This window comes from Micropterus dolomieu, linkage group LG08 (genome assembly GCF_021292245.1).
Source record: "Micropterus dolomieu isolate WLL.071019.BEF.003 ecotype Adirondacks linkage group LG08, ASM2129224v1, whole genome shotgun sequence".
In the NCBI taxonomy this organism is placed as follows: domain Eukaryota; kingdom Metazoa; phylum Chordata; class Actinopteri; order Centrarchiformes; family Centrarchidae; genus Micropterus; species Micropterus dolomieu.
Genome location: NC_060157.1, coordinates 29450167 through 29473531, shown reverse-complemented (window position 1 = coordinate 29473531; position 23365 = coordinate 29450167). Strand labels below are relative to the sequence as shown.

Sequence of the window (23365 nt, the reverse complement as noted above, 5' to 3'; positions counted from 1 at the left end):
CCATCTTCAAAACAGTTACTAGCAAGCATGTAAGGAGCCTAGCTAATAAGGAGCGCTATGTTAACTTTGGAAAACAGCTGTGGAAGTTAGCACACTGTATAACTGGTAGTCAACAGGTGCGTTCGAGTTAACTGGGTAACGCTCTGTTATACTGAGAAAAGAGGCGGATGCAAATTTCGGTAGGTAGCCTACAATATCTGTTTTGCTGAATTATGCAATTCACTTCTTAAGGTCCTTTTAGGACACTTTGCTGTTTGAATGGTACTTTTACTAAGTGTAATAATATATTAACGATTAACGTTCATAAAATATATACTGATCATTTATCACTATTGATGAACCCCACAAAGAATAGTATAGCATTTAAAAGCAGAACTTTAATGCATTTTCATACAAATCTCATTATCTCATTTTATTACCAGGTGTAACTGGGGCATGAGACCAGATTATAACGTGAACCCTGTCTGTCGCGGAGTGATACGAATACGGATGGGCAAATGAAATTTGACGTCACAGCCGTTGTATCCGCTCATTATACCACTACTATGAACCAATCAGATTGCTTGATTTGAGCTACCCGTTTTATAATGTAATTTAAACAACAATATCTATCTAAAGTTTGCTAACTTTAGCTAACAATAGCCACCATGAGCTACTGGTCATACCCCTAAATTGAGCAATAGCACATTTTTTTGCTTATAAATTCAACTTTGGATGAATACTGTGTTATTTGTTCTTTCAGTACATACATAGTACCTCTTTAATATGAACTGTGCTTCCCTCCTCCTTCCTCTTCAATGTTCAATGTGACCTAGCTTTGCTCGCAGGTGGTTAGGTTTTGCACACTGGCCAGTTGACCTCTGTGGTCTTGACAGATGTAATCACACATACACACACACACACAGTGTAACTGTTGCTACAACTCACCCCACCAACCCTCATGTGGTGGGGTGAGTTTACCAATCCCTACTCCACACACGCACACATTCACACAAACCACAGGTAGTGAAGGTTGAAACCTTAACAGGCCCCTCACTCTGTAACATTATTTAAAAGCTACTGCCTGTCTAACTACAATGTTTCCTTTTCTTCCTATCTATTTCTTTCACATGCACACACACACGCACACAGCCTCCCCTACCTATGCAAGCCATGCAAGCTACAGCTACAGAGTAACAAATGCGTTTTGGCTGTATTCCAGGCTTTTGGCCGACTGCTGTATCTCTTAAAAGCTTCCGTTGCCAAGGAAGAGCCACTCTTCAAACTCTCTCTTCTATCTCAGTTTGTTTCCTGCTCTCTGTAATCACCACAACATGTAGTGCTGAGTCCTACTTACTAGAAATTTCATATTCTCGGCAACACACCAGGGTTTCGCAATTAAACAGATTAAGAGAAATATGTTTTAGGGCATGAATGACGGGTTTCACGGGGTATTACAGTCACTCACTCACTTCAGCTCAGCTCCACCCAGCTTCCCAAATAAGGATTTTCTGGCCAATTTGTATCAGAATGTTTCCAAATCACACATTCCAAATCTGTTATGTAACATGTTCTTTGAAACCCACACACAAAACAACTTCTGTCACATCACTTGCTGACCCAGGGGTGGGAATTTTGGAGACTCTAAGCCTTGGGCCACACTGCCTACCTCTACCTGTGTGCGACTGCTACCTCGCCGATGTGATGCGGCTCGCATGCGTGTGGTGTCCACATAGACAACGCTGCTGCTGAAGTGTTGCTACTGCCCGGCCTATCTTTCTATATTTAGTTTGCCTATAATACATACAACAAAAGCCTTGTTAAAAAATTACCTGAGCACAATAAAATGTCAACATTTTTCTTAGTTTAGGACAACATACAGACTGAGTGAACACAGCCTGGCCACAGAAAAGGGTCGCCACAGGCAGAGATGGCTACCACAAGAGGAGAGACTCTGATCCCAGTGTGACAGAGCTGCACTTTCTAACCTCATGGCCTAAATATAAAACACTAAGACAAAAAAAAAAAACTTTGCAAACATTTCCCAAATTCGAATTCATATCAGACACACAGAAAATCCCCTATTTACTGGGAGAAATGCCCAACTGTGCAAAATATGTCTCCTCATGCCATGAAGTGAGGACAACCAGTGGAAAAAGACTGATAAATAATTTTACAAATTTTTAAATTATTATTTAGATTTTTTGATATTTTAGTAATTATTTTGTTTTTACATTTGATACAGTTTTCTTTTTATTTATTATTATTATTAATTTTTTTATCAATTAATTCCTTTTTATTATTTTTTGTCTATTAATATACACACACATTTCCGGTATATCTATTTATTTTATTTTAATGTTTAATATATTATTATAATAACACACACACACACACACACACATATACTTTAATGAAATGTATGGGGTTGATTGTTCTTATGTAGTTTGTATAATGCTTTGGCAAAGTTATACATTTATGCCAATAAAGCTAATTTCAATTGAAATGAAGGGTCATTCTGTCCACAAAAGCTAGAGGGCTTTTAATCTGAAACATGTTGTATACATGAGGTGTATGTCTGTAGTGAAAGGTGTATGTTTTGCAGATGTTGATATGATACTGTCATTTTCTATTCATCTATTTTAGCTGAGAATCGCTCTGGTTGGCGGAAAGAAATAGGTGAGACTGACTGTTAACATAGGTGCCAAAATGAAAAGCAAGTGTTCTGCGATGCACAGATACTGCTTAAGCAGGAAGAGTGCCCACTCCTTATTTGTAAACTGACCATTTTAGTCAAATCAGTACAGTCGCTCCTCATTCTCAGACTAAATCCATGGTTACATAATTATTTTAAGGGTATTTGAGGATCTGACCTTTGCAATGTTGAGTTTTGTTTGTGTGTTATATTTTGTCATCCAGGCATTTAGACTTGTGTATTGGAAAAGGAAATTGTCTTAAATGTAAATGTTACAAATGATTATTTCCCAGAGAGAACCACTTGCCTCTCTAGTCACCCATCAAGTCTTTCAAAATGACAGCATCAGAGCTTTGTTTGTTCTCTGGGCTGAACTTTGAACTGGGGAGAACAGTGAGGTTAAATAGTGAGGCTGATGGTGAACAACAAAAACTATATGGAAAGGACTTGAGGGAGTGTAGATGAAAACTTACCTGACAGAGAGGGTAAAATCCCCCGGATTGCTCTTGCTGGGCCGAGCCAGGAAACTGCCGTGGACACCCCGGGTCAACAAGAGCTGCTCTGCCTCAATTCCAGTGATGTTTGGGTGGAACCACCTTGAAAGCAGTGAAAACAGGGGACAAAAGAGTGGCCTGTTAAACACCAAAATAATCCATGTGTCCATGTTAGAAGAATGTATACAATCTTTGTCCCACCCCCCACCAGTTTCCTTTCCTATGGAGTAGGACTATATGCTAAATTTTCCATTGTACTTCAGTACATAAAATTTTAAAGAAACAAAAGACAATGGAGGTGAACTTTCAGCTTCAATTTGAGGGTGTTCATATTCATATTGGGCCAACACAATAGGAACTGTGGCACTTTTTATACACCTCATACTAGTGTTGGGTATCGTTTAAAATTCTACGATACCAGTACCAAAACCAGTACCCTTAAAGTGACACCGTTACCAACAGAGTATTTCATTCGATACCTTGCATAAAAAGCCACCTGTTGAAGCCATAGTAGTTGATTGGTAGCCTATAATTATTTTTATTGTTGTTATGGACAAGCAAGGTTATATATTTTATTTTTTTCGTATTTCAAATAACTGTTACATAAAAGTATTGCGAAATTGTATCAGATCCTCCTCATCCTAATTTATTGTCTCATGGGTAGTATTATAAAGGGGAAAGACTACAGCTTGCAAATGTTTTTATATTTGAATGAGGGAGGAGGAGTGAAATAGTTTAGTGACCAAATAAGTTGTGGGAAAATTTTTTTTTGATATACGGAAAATTATTTTGTTAACTTTAAATCAATAAACTGAATTGAAAGGTCTCCACGAGTGCTTTTTCCTTTAGTGGTGAGTTGTAAACCTCCTACTACTACTACACTAAAGAGTCTAAAGAGTAAAGAGAGGCTGCACGTCCAGCCGATCACACCAACTACACCTGAAACAGCCGCAGGCTCCGTGAGTAAAATCAGGTGATCGCTGCTGGTCACAAAAGCGTTTAATTGATGTGATGGATCATAACAATCGATCAGTGACAAGTGATGTGAACAGCTAATAAAAATGTACAGAGAAGTGTTAAATGATACCAGAAGATGAAACCAAAGCAAAGCCAAGCTTGTGGTGATAAACTTGCAACAGCTGAAGGACATGCCTGAGAATGCAGCCGAAGGTGAGCCATAGTTAAAAATCACATGGACTTGGCTCGCGCAGGCCTATTTTTTATTTATTTTTTTAAATACAGTTTATGGTGCATGCACATAAAAAAAAGGCGTGCTCTTCTCTTTCTTTTGTAGTGTTGCTTGCGTGATTGGCTGCAAGCAAAACCATACAAATAGTAATTTTGCAGCGATCTGGCTACAAAAAGTATTGATTGAAGTATTGGTTTGACTAAAGACGTTTTGATTCAACTCAATACCGGGCTGTTTCGGTCCATACGATAAAGGTATCGAGTAGCGATACCCATCCCTACTTCACACCCAACAACTTGTACAGCTGTAGAATTTAGAAGTTAAACAGACTTTTCTTCAGTACTGAGATTTTTATAGGGCATTAGTTTTATAAGATGGATCAAGAGATTTGACCTGGGTGGCATCAAGCTAATACGGTAAACCAGGGTATTTAGATATCCCGACGGTATGACTTCTATTTCTTTCTATTAAACTGGGGATGCAGTACTGAGGTGATATATTGTAGGCAGGTGATTGCCACATGCAAACTGCCTGACATCATCTTCAATGACGCAATGCGATAAACCTGAGTACTTTTCCAACAGTTGGTAAACACACAGACTGTAAATGCTCTGTATTTGTATAGCGCCTTTCTAGTCTTTGCTTTTTACCCTACATCATATTCACACGTTCATACTAATTACTATTCTAATTGCTCAAACAGAAACTAACATTCACACACATTCATACACTAGCCACCACAACCAATTCGGGATTCAATATCTTGTCCAAGGACACTTTGACATGCAGCCTGGAGGAGCCGGGGATTGTGGTTCACAGATCTATTCGATTAACGGGCTCTACCCACTAGGCCACACCCGTCTCTCGAGTGAACTGGAGCTTTAGCTTTTAGCTTTTATTCACAGACAAACTGTAACCTACACTGTACATACTGTGTGTTTATGGCATGTTTAAAAATGTCATTACTGGTTGGCATAAAACACATAACTACCAGTTTACCAGCGCAGGAATGTCGCCACAGACACCAGATTTGAAAACACCAGTGTACTGAAAAATATATAGACATTTACCTGGCTGTGATGGGCTTAATCAGCATTGTTTGCACTCGTTTGGCGAGGGCTTGTATGTAATGGACGCTCATTTCTAGACGCTTTCAATGGTAACAACATAAACAAACGGTACTGTGCATGTGCATTACTCTGGCCCAAACTGGGCAAATATGCACTGAGTGCAGCTCTGCAATCAAATACAAGTTTTCCCATCTTAAATAGTAAAAAAAAACATCAATATCAATATGTGGCAGTCAACGCTGATAATATGGTGGGCCGCCACAAATAAATGAATGTATGGGAAACACTGTAGGCCTAATGGATATCACTATTAGCCAGTAAACACAAACCCAGTGATAAACAAACAGGACAGAATTCAAGTTCGGGAAGAGATGAAAGCGTCGGAAAAGCCCGAACTTGAATTCCCGCACTTTCAAGAAAAGTTTAGCATTATTTCAGCGTCTGTGATGCGGTTCACTGATCTGTAAGTGTTAATCGGCCACAAAAGTTTCAGCTTGTGACTTGACCACAGCTGCTAAGTGTGAATTCAAGTTTGATAGAGGAGGCAGACTTTTATAGTTACATTAGGTGAGTGATGGTCAAATAAGGGCATGTGTTCAGGCACTATATGTCTTCTGTGATGTAGCCTACTTTTAGAACATAATGGATGTGAGGTCTATCCATAGACTCCGTTTTCAAATTAATGGGGCTACCTTTCAGTATTTAAGAATAAAATTGATTATAGATCAGCAGTATCAGTAGTCTCTGTATGAATATTGTGCTTAATATTTATCTATTATTATAATGCTAATCTTTTAGCGTTTTCAATTGTGTCAAAATATCATTACCAAGAATTTGAAAGCCATTAAACTTACTTTACTTCAGTCAGCCTTTTAGGTCTCATTTATGTCATGTGACACCAGGCAGCTTTTAATTACACTTAAAACTGAAATTAAATCAATAAAAAACTAGAGTGCTCCTCAATAACATTTTAGCATAAACTATCAAACTAACATCAAAAGGAGGCTGTATCAAGAACACTACACTGGAAGTAACTGTAACTGCACAAATAAAATACTGCATATATAAAACATGACATTTATGCTCTTATTTTAAGATCTATTTACAGACATTCATGACAATATCTGCAATCATGATTCTGGTAGTGCCTTGGTACATAGTGTACATTTTTTTCGTGATGAATCTACAAATAAATACAAACTGTGTCCTGTCCTGGTCCGAAAGGGAAAGGCATACAGGTTTACATTACTGCACAGCTATTGATTACATGTTACTTCCTGTTTGCAAAACACTGCAGGAAAATATTTATCCCATCCCTGTCTCAGGTATGTTGACCGATTCTGGGTGGTCTACTTTTCCAAACCAAACCATACTCATTATTCACAGGACATCAAGGCAGTGCATCTACACACTGACACTTGCACTAGCCTGCTGGAGTGTTGTGTAAAAACTGTGTTTAATGAGTGAAGGACTACATTAATCTCGAAGAAGCAGTACGTAAGTACAGCAGCAACGTCCCAGTGAATGGCTTTATGTCAGCTGTGTGGATTTAGAGCTCATGTTTAAGCAGGGATCATTGGGTTAAACCTCCCTAACTACTTTGTGCCATTGCTGGCTAATCCAACGCACCATTAGCCATCCAGGGTCCCATGTGTGTCAAGGAACAGGGGTTTGACAATGTTGACATGAAATTGCACACATGGCTCAAGGGCATGGGGTTGTACATTTTGTTGGAGTTTCATGGGGGAAACGACATTTTAATTAAACCATAGCCTCCCGTCACCCATTGACCCATTTGTGGACTACCGTTTTGAAGCCTTGAGTTTGGCATATTAGCTGTCGCCAACTTGGGTTTTTGGAACCAGAAGTGACCTGTAGCTGGGGAGAAATAGGCTTTACTGAGACTGACATGTTGCCATGGTAGCGACTTGTCAATCACAAGGTAGGCATGCCCTAAAGCATACCCTTCTGAAGATTAGTTGATGATTAAGTTGATTAAATGGTTACAGTAATTTATCTATCTATCTATTAGTCAAGTGACAGAAAATTCATCAATGATGATATTGATAATTAACATATTGCTGTAATGTTTTAGTTATTTATACAGTAAAACTACCAACATTTGCAGCATCTCCTCAAATGTGACAATTTCATATTGGAAATAAACAACTTTCGGTTTTTGGATTGTTAGTCAGAATAAATTGTTAATTTGGAAACATCACTTTGGGCCCCTATGAAAGAATAATTGAATAATAAAACAAATAATGGATAAATTAACTGAAAATGAAACTGGTTGTTAATTGTAGTTCTAAGCACTATATTAAATCTGTGGTATTTTTGGGGGGGCGATAAGTAATTAAAAAACTGAACACATGCAAATCAACAAGTCCATTTCAAATACACCCAGACAACAATGTATGAATCCAGAAATTAAAATGGCTTTTCACAGAAGCATCGCTTACATTTTAAAGACAAAAAGGATCTCTCTGGATACTCTCTCCAAGTATTCTTGCTGCTTGGAAATCAGTGATTACGAAGTTTTACTACAGAACTGAATAGGATATATTATGAAAAGCTGTATATTATTACGTTCAAGGAAACGCCTGCACTCTCTTCTCCCTACCTGCACATGGAGAATCTGCAGATTCTAAAGTGATGTTCTAACAGTCTCTCAGGCTAATTTATAGATTTGTTTATTTTCTTGTTTTTTTAAGTAATGGAAATAAGAGAATAGTTAGATTGACAAATTAACTGAAAGGCTCAAGAACATTCAAATACTGAAATAACCCTTTAGTTGCAGGCCTTGGCTTTGTCTTTGGAAAGAAAAATGGTTGTAAATGTCAATGATTAAACACTAATTGGAAAACAGACTTTTTTTGACACTGATGAGACCAAATGAGTCATGGAAATCATGCATTTTACACGCTAAATCGTAGGCTTTCTTCACCACACACGATACATTACAAAGGCTTATTAGTGATTAATATAACCCAGTGGAGAGCACCGGGTGACACAAGAGCCCCTTCATGAAGCTCATGGTGTGAAGATACTATCTGAAAGCTTTAACTGTGGGCAAGCATTTAGGCGTTTCTGTTTTTGCACACTGTATGACACAAACCCATGACAGTAAGATAAAAATAAGACTCATGTGTCAGCTCAGCAGCTCTTGTGGCGAACACAGACCACATTATTGTTGTGGTCACTGCTGGTGTAAAGGTCTGAATCTCAGTTCATGTTAGGTGAAAAACGCTTTCTATTAATTTCTTCAATAACTCCTGAACCACAAAAAACATAACTATTATCACTGTGCAACTGTTGGAGTTTCTGTTCATTCATATTAAACGAACTGTGGGTGACATTTATTAAAACTAAATTGAAATGGCTTGAAATAGTTTTTTGCTAAATGAAAATGTCACATGGACGACTGCAGATGAAGCAACTGCCACCATTTTGTATTCAAGAGATGAAGAAAAGTGACACTGACTGCTTGTCAATCACAGAGCTGCATGACTTTTGACACTGACAGAGAGGGAACACCAGGAAAGGGGAAGAAGAAACAGGTAAAGCGAGACAGACACGGCAGAAGAATCAGTAATGACGCTAAATGTGTGATAGGGTTTGTATATGTGTGAATGACACATGATATTAGTATGTAGACCAACATAAGACACTACACCGCTTCTTTGTGGTCATCGAGGACCCTCTTTTGCTGGAGATTAACCACAGGACTAGTTCAGTATTAAATAAAATGCCAAAATGTGCTTGATCTAAATATCAGTCCAGCCTGCATAAACAGAGTCTCGACTGTTAAAGTTAAGACTTAAGCAAAGCCCTGAACTGCACCAGCTCACGACAGATAGCCCACACCACACCAGACCAGACATCTGACACAGACTGCACCTGACCCCCTTATTTATCCTCACCGGGGGGCAAAACCCATCTGCTGCGCTTTCTCTCATTCCACGAGCTGAGGGAGCAGATTATAGGAGGAATTCATAAATAACAAATTGTAACCGATTACAAGGGGATTAGTCATAAAAACAAGTAAGGGACGGAGGGTGACAATGCCCTCCCTGTGACATTAGAAATATCTCTGGAAGTCTGTCAGGGAGGTTGGCTGGTTGAGCTAGGGACAGACCATTTGTAGACAGGAAATGACTCAAAGGGATGGAAAGAAAAAAGTGTTAGAGTGTAGTAGATAATACATTTAAGTGAATCCATAGGACATACTAGACGCATGTCCTAGTTGCAGAGTATTTGGTCCATAAATAGTCAGAAAGACACCACAGACACCAGTAGGTCATGGCTTCTGTTGGAGACTGTATGAAGACAAACAGAAAGAATGATGCCATGACAACATTCTCATTGAAATGCAATTCAATTTTTGTAACGTGAAGAATGTATGGCAATTGCATTTTAATATGTTTTTGTTCACAATGGTTTATCGTGAATTTTGCCATTATGTTTGTTCTGTTTTATTAGTGTTTATTTCCATGTATCTTGCAGAACCATATCTGAATTCCAAGAGGACAGCTTGAGAGGATTGATTTGAGAAAAAGTTCAACATATCTGTATTCATATATGGATGTAGGGATAGATAACGTGAAATGTTTTAATACTAGAGCTGACACGATACCTTGAGTTTTGGTACCTTTGAGGAATATACACATGTTTTTCTATAAAACAACATTTAATAAAAGAAGCCAAAAAGTATCAAATGTTAAAAGCAGCTTTGCATAAATAAAGTCTAAAATTGGAAAGACAAAGATTAAAATCAGAAAACGTATAGGCCTGAGCAAAAAGTTATAGCCCAACTGATACTGGTCTGTATTTGGAGGCCAATCCTAATATGGATATATGGGAGTTTAAAAACATACAATAATAATTCATTAGCATACAACAAAAACATTTTTGATTAGGTCCCTTAAATTGTTTTTTAATGGAGACTGACACACATGAAAACAGGGAGCTCATGGTACGTGGCTGTTTTCCATATTTATACAACAAACACTATTTATACATGTTATTGTTGTTGCCTATTACTCATTTTATTTGACTACATTTTTTCCACTCATCACAGCCCTTTTCTTATAATTCAATTCAAACTCACCATCACATTTAGGTTACTGTACTGAGGAGTTATTAACAGGTCATGGGTGTAAGCTGTTGGACAGATTACTCTGGTATTGTTTTTAATCCTACACAGATTCATACAGAAAAATAATAACAGTGGAGCAAAAATGCCTTATGTCTCTAATCCATATCTAATCCCTCACATCGCTGCTGTCACTTGTCAAATTATCAAAACAATGGAGATGGGCTGGACTCTGAGTTGTGAAGGTGTCCCCCTGCCTTCAGTCCACTCAGTCTTAACAACTAGAGCGTACTCCTAGCCCCTTGGTAACCAAACGTCATGAAACGCCCACCTTTAGAGAAACGCACACACACATCAATGCACAAGAAAGAAATGCTGTACATATGCACAGATACTTCCGCATGGCGAGGTCTCCGCATGCTCTCTCAAATTCACTTGTTATCCTTCAGCATTGGATTCTGTGCACTCAATTAAGCAAACTACAGCACAATTAAAAGGCATTATTTATGGGAAGAGGAGGAGTCAAAAGAAGTGTGAGGGGTTGTCCAAAAGCAGAAAATAGGGTGAAGTCGAATGGGATTGTTTCTGCCCTACCTCACCATTCTGGTCCAAGCCTGCCAGCAGCCCCTTACTTCAGCAGCCTCAGAGTTCAGTAATCCAGCACTGGGCACTGTTACACAAGAGAGGGCGGAGGGAGCGAGGGAGATATAGAGACGAAAGGGGGAGGGTGGGGGGTGCCTTTAAAAGTGTTACTGGGTTAGATAGAGTGAGACAGACAGTGAAAGAAACGACTTTGTAAGTGTTAGAGCGAGGGAGCGATTGCAAGAGGGAGAGCGAGTGAGGGGGCGGGGGCCTTTTAATCTGGGATTTGGACGAGCGTGAGCAGGCCTGATACCAGCACCCGTCAGTGCTATCAGTCGTCCCCCGCCTTCGCTCCTTTCCCACCACTGACAAATGTGACAGGCGCAAACAGACTGGTCCAACCACCCTCTGCTTCCCTCCCTCAGACTAGGACAGCGGCTCCGCTCCAAAACCCACTCTGTGATCCTAAAGCTAACAGAGCTTGGTTGTAACATAGACCTGACCGGGCCAGGACAGATCAGGGTGTCTTCCGATAGCTGCTGCTATCTTGTCGGAGGCTAAATGTAACAGCTGTGCTGCCCGTGCCTGGAGATTACACCTAATCGTGTGGCATAGTTACACTGGATCATAGTTAGCCCATGCCATGCTAAACCCCTCAATCCAGCCAATTCAGCAATATGCCATTAAGCTATTCATTTGGGTTAGGGAGATTTGTAGGTGAGTTTGAAAATAAATACAGAGAACAAAAGCACATCAGTATTAGACTGTAGTGCATTAGATTTTAGTAAAATGTGGTCTGTATTACAATTTTATTCCTGTCCTTATTGATCATAGTTTCGTCTTTGTCTGAGAAATACTGGATAATAAAGGTGATTCATTCATTTTTAATCACAGCTACTGTGTGTTTGTAACTACATACCTGAAGACTGACAAATAACAAAACGGCTATGGTAGCGGCTCTGGAAGTCTATAATGATCATTGTATAGACAAAGTGAAAATATATGGCCATAACCAATAGGTGGTGGGGCATTTCACAAAAAAGAAAAAAAAAGTCAACTTCATGGTGGTGAGAGGGGAAAAGTTCAGAGATCTTTATGATTCATCCTCTGGGGACCATGTGTACAAAATTTCATGGCAATCTGATTGTTTCAGTCTGCTGGATTGACCTATTGACAAAATTTTCCGACACAGATCTTTGATTTCTCAAAATCAAAGATCAACTCTTTGGTGTTGCTGACGTTGAGTTTGTTGCATTTTGATTCAAGCACAGATCAAACTAGAAATTTTTATTTAATTTTGTATTATGAAACTCATTTCCCAAAATGTCACTTATGCAATCCTGGCTGCAAGGCTCTTTATGCGTTTTCTGGGAAGCCTTTTTGAGAGAATATATTATTTTGTGATCTGGCTGCCTGTGTTGTCTAAGCACAGGACAAAATGTATTTGCCCTTTTTTCAGTGTTTGTTGCTCCATTTAATGATTAACTTTTAGGCCATCACTCGTCACATACTTGTAAAACAGATGTGGTTATTGGGAACCAGTGACATAAAGAGTATTGAACTGCTCATTTGCTTGCAGATGTTCAAGTGTTGTATTTAGCAACGTAAGTAAATATGATGCTTACAGCCAGTGCTCTTGATGATTTTTTTAATTAAACACTACACATTAATTTTGTCATATGAAAGTAAATTGTGATTTAATAAAATAATTGTATGCTGCCATGTGTTTATTATCCTGTTATAAGCCACAGTTGGCTGCAGGGTCCCAAATCAGAGATTTTCAAGTGTACAATTAACCCTGATGGTTGTAGAATCAATTTTCACACCTAGAAGATTATCACTTTATGGAACGTTGGCCCTTTTTCTTGTGACTCCGCTAACCAATTAACAAATTACATATCTGAACCTGCCAGCCTTGTTTAAAAGGACCAGTTAAATGCATTTCTAACAAAGAAGAATATACTAATGCCATGTCATAATATCAGAATGTTTTGTTTCCTTATGTTGTACTCATAGACTGTATATAAAAAGGTTGTACTAGACCTCACTAATGATGAAAATTGAGTGCTTTTAATGTGTCTACAGTAGGGCGGGGCGATATGGCCAAAAATATTATGATAATAAAAAATGCCATAACATTTGATATTGATAATTATCAGGTTAAAGGTCAAATTAATATTTCTTTCAAGTTTAAAGGCTGATTTTGCTCCTGAGTGAAAGCTGAAGGAACCAGATATTTGATTTTGGTTTTAAACTTCTCTTTATGGTCAGAACAGACACTTGTTGCCAAACAGTGGATGACTTAACAAATCTGAGGAAGAGCATTCAAAACAATTATGATGAAATCTTTTTTCAACAAATATGCATGAGTAAACTACTTAAACTGTTTAAACTAAATCTGCCACAGCATTACACTAACACTGTACAGATCCACAGAACCAAACTCACATTACTCAGTTATTTTAGTGCAACACTCCTATTTAGTGATGTGACTTATGTCCCAAAAGGTATGTGTAGCCTTTTATTTAACTGAAGGAGTACAGTTGTACTGTTGGATTTGAGTCACATTTTGCCTTTAAAACTGTAAAGAATGCCCTTCCTATACAGCTATGTTCATACCCCCCCTCTCCTCAGATCATGACTGCAGGAGTAAGAGTGACTCAGGACTTTCCGAGAATAGCCTAGGATTCCCTTTGACAATCACCAGGCGCCCTATTTCCCTGCATCTGGCCTTGGGCAGTGAGAGAGGGAGAGACAAAGACAAGACAAAGAATGAGATTTCAAATAGCCTGGTTTTATCTGATGAAACAGAGACAGGGAGGAAGAGAATAAACTGAATGTACTGTGGGAGAGACAGAGGCAGTTAGGAGCTGCAGGTTAGGCCTCGAGGTGGTTGAGGGGAAACAGGCCCAGTGTGCACCCAGCCACCACTCTATCCTATTACATAATTTCTCAGGTTCGATATAGCCCTGGTCTGCTATTTAAAGCGCACCCGTCTAGGCCCCGCTGACAAAAAAGTGATATACTTAGTAGGCGCAGTGCAGCATGAAAGCCTCTGCTAGGGCTATATTGGTCACAGACAAGCCCTGTGGTGTGGATTTTCATAATGTCGTAGATATTGTTAGCCCAGCTGACAATCCAGGGTATTTACATCAGGTGCAAAATGCGGACCCCCAACCCTCCGCCCCCACTCGCCGGATGCCTCACATTTCTTGGTAGCACCAGGCAGACAGCTTAGTAGAATTAGCTAAATGACTAATTCCAGCAATCACTGCACACGTGCATACAGTTTGTTTTTCAACACTTGCACACATGCAACCCATCAAGCTGACCAACTGATTAATAGAAATGCTAGCAGTGATATGATAAATTGCCAAATGCTTTCAGGTTACTCAGGCAGTTCTTTAATAATGCAAAAACAACTAATAGCACAGGGTATCAATAGTTTGTGGCTTTTTGTATTTACATGGAGTAAACAGTACTTGTCAAACACTGAGTGAAAGTGGCTCTGGGCATTGTTGGTTAATAAATAACCACTATGCTTTTTTCAGACATAGCCAACCTTTTTAACAGACAACATGGAAATCCAATGTTCAGGGAACAGATACTAGTTAATACACACAGGACGTTTTGCCCAAAATGGCAAAACACCAGATTAAAAAAACAAACTGTGGATACAGAGTAATCGCTCAAAACGTCTTTATGATTTTAACTCTTTAACACAGCATATTCTCTGTACTAGACAAGTATTTGAAAAAGTAGTTCTTTGCAATTTTGCCTGACCTCTTTGCAAAAACTTGGCAAAATTTATCAGGGAGCAAGAGATTAAAGTAATGGAATAATCCCTTTTTCAATTTGGATTAAATAATGTACTGTCAGAAATACAGTATGTTTAACATTAAACAAATTTTTTTTACTAAGATGTCATATTTGCAATTTATCAACAATGTCAAATTATTTACATGTTCTCCTTTTTTCTTTAAAAAATTATTCAAAAGCATGCATCTTCAACAAAAGAGGTTTTACAGTTTTTAAAGGGGACTAGGGCTACAGCTAACAATGATTTTTGAAGCTTCTATAGATTATTTCAACAATTCATCGATGAGTCGTTTAAGAAGTACTTTTGTTTGGCAGCGGCAACCCCCCCCCCCCGACCGTAACGGGATCAGCTGTGTACGTTTATAGGTCATAGATATTTATTAGTCCTTTGGGAAATTCATAGTGTGTCATACAGCAAACATCAGATCAACAACCAGACAGCTGCTTTACAAACACAAACATCACCCAGGTGCTCTACAAGTTATACTAAAGGCTCGTGCAGACTACACGACATTCAGCGTCGTTCACACGGCTGCAGTCTTGAAGTCGTTGAGGCGTTCACACTACCTGACTGATAGGTGACAGGGGGTCACACACTACAGGAGCTGACAGCCGTTCTGTTACCCGACGCTGGTCTCCAAACCACGTTTTGTCAAGAAAACACACGTGAAATGTGAAACGGGAAATGAGCAATCCTGCACACGAAACAGCTGTTTGTTATTATAAAGATGGCGATTATAAAGACAAAGAATCTGGGTGAAGGATGGATTAACACACGCAGGTAGCAGGAAACGTCTGAGCTACAGAGAGCTGCAGGTGAGTTAAAAGGTGCAGCTCCCGACACCCAGTGAACTCCTGACTGAGGTTAAAACTCACGGCCCAAAAAGGAGAACAACAAACGCACGTGTGCACATTTTCAGATGTAAGTCTGTGGCTAACTTTGGATTCAACTCAACAATCAATCAGGATTTCAGTTAAATGCTAATGTTGCTGTTACTGTTACCTTGTCTGTGGTCCGCTGGCAGAACACCGCTGCTTTCTGATCAGCTGCCGTCGTGCTGTTGCAGAGGCGATACAAGTTTCGTTTTACGGTGGACGGACGGTAACATTACAGAGTTGTTGTTTTCTTTAGCTTGAAATAATCCCATATTTTGGACACTTTCATCTTTGTCCCTCGCTCTCCCTCCACTTTGCAAACAGCTTGATTCTAATCACGTCGTGTTCACAGTGTAAGGGCGATGTGCGACAGTAATAAATGTCCCTGCGAAACACTGTGCTGTAAAGTTAAATGGATTAAACAAAGCATCGATGCATTTTATTAAATCGATTTTATTGATTTAATCTATGAATCCTTTCAGCCCTAAAGGGCACAGCACATTATAGATGTGGCTCAGTTAGGCATATAGTCCTGTTCACCTTGATTACAGGAAAAGGTTACTGATCACAGTCTTATTATTGAAAGCAAATATAGGATGATACTTCGCTAAGATTTTCCATAACTCATTTTACTATGCAAAAATAAGTGCGTACTAGTTTGACTGTAGTCCATATTTAGTGCCTACATACTGGAAATAACAAATACTGAGATACTCATACACTCTTACTCTAAAAATAATTAATCTTACACATTTTAACCATTCAAAGTGATGACACACCCGTAATGGAGAGAAATACACAGCAGATATGATTTTAGGCAACGTTGTGTGACAAACTACATAGGTGTTAACCTGTCTGCAAAGAGAAGTTAAATGGTAAATATTAGTAAGTGGGCAATCATGTTGTTCCTCTTTTTCAGCCAACTACTTTCACCAGCCAAAGATAGCGAGACAATGGCACTTCTTACTGGAGTGAATTTAATATTCTGTTTGTAAGTCTGTTATCTCCAGAGAAGACCAAGAAACAACATTAGGTGTGGCAGTATTAACCTGATCAAATCTGAGCTTGGAAGTGGAGTGTACTCCTGATATGTTCAACAGCAAATATTTGACATACACCTTTCTAACGTTTTAAGCGCCTTACCCTTTATAATTAACCCCACGCGTGTGAAGTAATATTTGAAAAGTTTTAAAATTTTTATGATGTTTCGTCTCCTATACTCCATCTGCATTGTTGTGTGTCAGTGCAAAACATTTATTTGGAAAGAACTAGCAGCTGGTACAGAGCACTCCTGGAAATGTTGGCAGTGTTATCTTATTCCTCCACATTGGGCTGTTGTTTTCCTGTCGGCTTATCGAGAAAACTGACTCACTGCTCTCAGCTGGTCAAATGAGTTTCAGTGACAGATGAGGTCTCCTCTTTAAACAAAGAGGGGTAGAGGTAGTTTCCAAAAGAGGAAAGTTTGTAATACTACACAGAATCAACTGGCAAAATAACACGGAACAAAAACATTAAATGATTCTGCATCATTACCGCTTAGTCTGGGCCCACAGCTTTATACTGAACTCATTACAATGCTTAATCATTGCAACGTTGATAGTACAATCACAATGAGGGACAGTACAAATTGTTCCTTTATGACTAAACCGTCATAAATCCTCCCTGCAAAGACAATAATGACAAAGTATGTGGAAACTCCAGCCCTCCCCAATAGTATGATGAACTAAACCTCCTGAAATGGGGAGTCTGAGTGATACAATCAACAGCAGAGCAGGTCTGTCAGATCGAGATGGCGTGCACTGTAGTATTGTACAGTGCAGTCATGCATATCTCAGACAAACCATGGAAAGTGGCAGAGATGAAAACAACTTAACTTTGTCTCAGTGTTTCTCTCTATCTCTGATCTTAGCCTGCTGGTGGCTTTGGCCCCCCGGGCAACTGAACACTTGGCCCTCTGTCAACTCACAAGTGTTTATTGTACATGTCTGAGAAAAACATACACAAACAAACACAAATATCTGTGAAATGAAACAAACTTCCTTGAGACTGAACTCCAGTGACAGAGAGAAGTTAAGAGTTTCATAGTTTTTTTGCTTCTATTTCGATCAGTTGCGAGAACATTTCACTAGCTGGCCTTATTGAGAGGGCACCACTAGACAACACTTTTACAATGGTGTCTACTGGTGACAGTTTTTACCGAAGTCCAATTTAATCCAGTAATCTGAATCACATACAGTATTTGAAAGTGTAAATAAAAGTGATAAAAAAAATGTTTAAAAGAATTACACACAATTTCTATTAGCCTAGTCAGCTAGATTAGGCTGAATGATTTTGATAAAACATCTAATGGAGGTCATTTTGACTCATATTGCGATATGATTTGCGATACTAGGAGGAATGATAATTTTTACATCATTATTCTCATTGAAAAAAAAAACACATTAAAATTAATTATGGTGTGATCTGTACCAAACATAGATGTTTTCTTAAGTCTAGAATATGATGTGTAGGCCAGGACATCTCTGCAGCACATCAATATTTAATTTAAAATTGTATTTTGACCACACATCACCTTTAAGAAATATTGCTGTAGGCCATTTTGCAATTTTAATAAAATTTAAATTAACTGTTCAGCCCTAGCCTATGCTGGTAATGTGCGGGAATGATTTACCCACTTATGTGCACACACAACGTTTGGTTAAGCTCTTAATCTGTGAATTCAGGTACAAATAAATATAACCATCAAACTGAAAAGACATCCTTGCAATTAGTCGGATGAATAATCAGCCACTGCAGCAAGTTTACAACAATTTGGATTTATTTTACTTGATAGTTTATGCAAAGCAGAGCCACACGCAGTACCACTATAGACAAAACTATGTGTTGTAAGTAGGTACATCCTTGCTGTAGGGTGTACCAGGAAGCGGTTAAGAATGTCAATGGTCCATGACTATGGAAATGTTGTTTGTAAGGTCAAAAAGGTTTGCTTTAATGCACCAGCCAGCCTGCCAGCTGTTTCCAAACTCCCTTTGATGCACTAAGGTCAAAGCCATATCTAGCAAGATCATACTTTTAAACTCAATTTCAAGTTTTGTTCTGTCCGAGGAGAAATAAATGCCTTTGTGAAGCTGGATTAAGGTAAAAATCAGTGGACTGGTCTTTCAACCTTCACATCATTATCTCGAATACAGGACACAACGATCACATATCAAACACCATGTGATACGATACATCCGCTATCTTTTCCACCCATATAGTGGCAAACTATTTGCATCAACTGCACACTCTCTGACTGCCAACACTGCATTTTCTTGAGTCCACAACAGCCTTAATGGTCATAATGGTCAAGATACAAGCCGATTGCTGGAGTCAACATTTCAGAGGTCACCTTGCACAGAAATCTTTACCCGGACGAACAGTTGGTAAACTTGTGCGGACTATTAACTTATGATGAGGGATACAAAAGTGAATGGTTGCATTTCACTGCATGATTTCCCACCAAATAACGCTAGCAAAACAAACACTTTAATTATATTTATTATTTTTACTTGCATATGGCAGGTAATATAACAAACGGTGTACTGGAAAGTATCTGGAAAGGGCTATCGAGGAGAATCTGACATTATTTGAACCAGTAATGCAAAATCTACAGTATTACATCTCAGTATTACATACAGTCGGCCTACATGTATTTATTCATGTTTACGGTGTTCAGCGCAGCCTCCTGTAGCTCTTAAACTGTCACATGTTAAGCTGGTCAATGTTTCAGGGAGATCTACAAATCATTACTAGTCCACAGATGCACATGTGGTTAATAATATGTAGGAAGAGGACAGAGTCATTGGTAGGAGGAAAACATACCGTACAGATTTATGAGTAAAACAAGACTTAAATAAGTTGTTAGTGTACAGCAGGCCACTGTCTTTGATTTAAAAAGATGCACGCATTGATTAAAAAATAAATCAATATATGTTATGTGTATCAATGAGTAATTTTATATATTGAATACTTTATAGTCTTTTAAAGTAACTGTTTTTAAGCTCCAGTTACAAATTACATGCACACTTGAATTGTTTTCGTAGTTCTTGACAATACATGAAAAGAGTGAGAGTGAATGACACCTGAAACACATGTTTGATCTCAACTTGAGTTTCTCCTGAGCTTTTACCAGAGTGCTCTTTTTAATGTGTTATGTTTTGCTATAATAGTGTCTGTAGGACTTGGATTCACAGGAAGCTACAAGCCAATTTCCTGCATTGTGCACTCACAGAAACAAAGAGGACAGATTCAGAAAAAGGCAATAGCACTACATTAGTTGTAAAAGTGACAATAAAAACGTAAATGTAAGGAGTTTTTCATATTAAAGAGGACTCAGGAATAAATATAAATCATACCATTCCTAAAAAAAACTTGCGCACATAATGCAAACTGAGTGTTAAAACGTGAAAACAGAGCAACCTTAGGTAGATTTGAACTCCACTGTTTTTTTAACTTTGCAGCAGCTAGCTGAATTTAAGCACAAATTGATGTAGAGTTACAGCTTTTTTAAAGTTTCCAACGTTGCCACGTCTTCTTACCGCCATACTTTATACGTATGTAACATTCAGAATTAACCAAACAAACGTATAATGAAGTTTCTTCGGATGAAATGTGACTTTGAGAAGTCAAGTGCCTCCGTTACAAGGGTCTGTGGCACGAAAAAGTTGAGGCGCCCCTGCTTTCCTGCTGGCGGTCACTTTAATCTCGCCCGTACAATCTCTGACCACTCGTGTTGTGTAAAGCGGCGGTTTAATATTACAGCGCGATTAATGACCGTTTAAAAAACAAACTCCACTTTACCTGCGAGATGTCATAGCAGTCTCTAAAAGCTGTCAAGTGTCCCCAAACGTTCCCCTTTCGCCGCTGCTGAGTCGCTGTGAGGAGTGTGAGATCTGTTGAACCTGCGTGTGGAGCTCCACATAACTACTGACACGTATTCCGGTTATTGCCTTCAAAACAAAGGCCGTGATTTATAGGCTCATTAAAGGGAAATCCGTAGGCGGATTATGTCAAATATTCCTGTACTGTGTTTATGTTATTATATAATTGTATTAACTTATTTATAATGTTCTGACTTCTGCAGAGACATTTTGATTCAGATATTTTTCATTTTGTTGGACAATTAAAAAAGATGTCTGTCTTTGTAAAATTCTTCATATACAAGCATAGGCATGTGCTAATTTGTTAACGCCAAACTATCTGGTATTTTGATGTCTTATTGATGTAAACTAGCCTACTATAACATTTAAGAAGGCTTTTTAGGTCAGCCTACCTGTTCTTTTGCCATTGACCGTTTTATACTTTTATTTTGCAAGACAGCCTTCTTTTCCTGTCCTGTTCTGAACAGCCCTAGCTAACTTGATGCATTCAGAGAACATCAAGAGTTCATGTTTTCAGATTAATAGCAAAGAATACATAACCTCTTACTACAAGAGCTCCAGAAAACCGATAGAATAGTTATCACTTATAATTGTCTAAGGCATATTCAAATCCGTACACCTGTGACTGCATAACTGCTTTTATTTGCTTAAGTTATGATTAGTTTCAAAATGAATAACCAATTGATTCCTATTTTTACTATTTAATTCATAATAGTGTTTAGGAGCAGGACAGTAAAGTTGTAGGCCAACAACCTGTAAAATAATATAAAATAAAGAAACTGTCTTAATAACTCATACATGCATGTACTTATATTATGGGGTAGTGGAAAATAAAGGCCGGTTCTCAATATCAATTCCCCTGTTTGATTTAAATGATTCATCCATTGATTTATTGTATCTTCACCAACTAGGTGCATAACCTGTGCAGTGTATTGTTATGCTGTAAAGCTCCTTGTGATAGATGAGGAAGATTTACATCTCTCTCTCTCTCTCTCTCTCTCTCTCTCTCTCTCTCTCTCTCTATCTATGTATAGCTTGGGGGCTGTGACCCCCAAACTGAGAGTAGCTCCAGCAGATTCCAGGTACAACATCAGTAGTCTCTGTCCTGAAGAGTGCAGTCCTAGGAACAGCTAAGATACTGCACATAACCCTTAAACTCCCAGGCCTCTGGCAGAGGACCCAAGCTTGAGGATGACACATACCACCCCGCAAAGGGGTGAGAGGTGTTTTTTTTATATATACAGGCCTATATATATATAAAAGAGGTTCTGTTACACCCTCATGATGGGACAGCCTTGAAGCTCTGGAGAGTGGTGCTGGTGGGGGAGAGGACTAAGAGAGGCAGGGCAGCATTGACGTCACAGCCTATGGTTATCAGTCGAGGTTAATCTACTGGGGGATGGATGGGCTTATGCAATTGTCTGTGAGCTCACAGGCTTCACATCTATGGATTTGCTTTTCCACTGTTTGTCCCAGTGTGTTGCTGCAGTTTACAGACAAACACTGAGATGAATTGTAAATTTGTAAATTTGTAAATTTGTAAATCTAAATGCACATGTTTTAGTCCATAACTGGCTAGCTCACTTTTGCTTATGCATGTGACTGAGAAGGTCAGTCAAGCTGTGTTTTAGTGTTTGTGTGTTGGGAGCAGGATTACAAATAGTCATGACCTTAAACATTGTAATTGCTGTCATTAACCCTCTCATGCAGGAATTTATAAAAACATTATCTAGATTTTTTAAAGATTATTTTTATCGCTCAAAATTGGGCTAAAATACAAATCCATTTACATTTTTTTTCAAAATTCGGTTCTATTTTTAAATTATTTAACTATCCACATATGTGGATACCATGCAACAAAGGATGTTATGTTTTTTATCATGTCATGTTATGCTATGTATTTAAGCTCAATAGCTGAAAATTAATTTAATACATATTTTAAGAACAAATAGAGGAAAAACACTCATGGTGGTATTTATAACTGTAGTTCTCCCCGTCAGAAGCAATTGAGCTCAACCTGTGCTGCCTTGAGTGAACAATACTGAATGTCAGTGCTTTCTCAATGACCACATGGTGTAGGCAATGAGGAATGAAGGGATTCGTGTATAGATTTTAGGGAAATGCGTGTGCTTTTTGAAAACTGGAGTTATGGTTTTTATATTTTAATTCAAAAGCCTGCTTATAGTGTTTATGCAATTGAGAAAAACTGTAACTCGGATCATGTATGCTTTACGTTTTTACTTACTATACATCATAGTAAGCAGGTTTTCGGTGTAGGATATGTTACATACATGCATTATATACATTCTACATACATCTTCGTACACTATGGAACTCAATTATCTTACACTAAATCGCAACAATAATATGTGCCCTGGATGATTTTCACACTATGCAGACATGAATGGAACAAACTAAAATATATTCAAATTTCAAAAACAAAAGAGCTGGGTTTGCTTAATGATTTACTGTGACAAAGAATGATTTGTAAAATTATGGAAGTGGTTAAGTTAGGGATAGAAAGATATGATGAGGTTGCTGGACTAAAACATTCACCTTTTATCACCATGCAGACTCATGTCCTGTTGAGTCTCAGACGGACAAAAATACTCAAGAGCACAAAGCCTAGTTTCCCACACAGCGGATT

At 38.5% G+C, this 23365-nt stretch overlaps 1 protein-coding gene across 4 annotated transcripts in view; it reads right to left on the bottom strand.

Moving 5' to 3' along the window:
* The window catches only part of ptpn11b (protein tyrosine phosphatase non-receptor type 11b), a 53997-nt gene extending 33222 nt beyond the window's left edge, over positions 1-20775 (bottom strand). For all 4 annotated transcript variants that reach the window (XM_046056129.1, XM_046056131.1, XM_046056130.1 and 1 more), the window contains exons 1-2: positions 20639-20775; positions 3148-3270 (exon numbers count right to left, since the gene is read on the bottom strand). In XM_046056129.1, coding sequence (XP_045912085.1) covers positions 3148-3270; positions 20639-20652 — 137 coding nt within the window. In that variant the 5' untranslated portion in view covers positions 20653-20775. The remainder of the gene's footprint in view (positions 1-3147; positions 3271-20638) is intronic.
* Positions 20776-23365: the final 2590 nt, after the last annotated feature.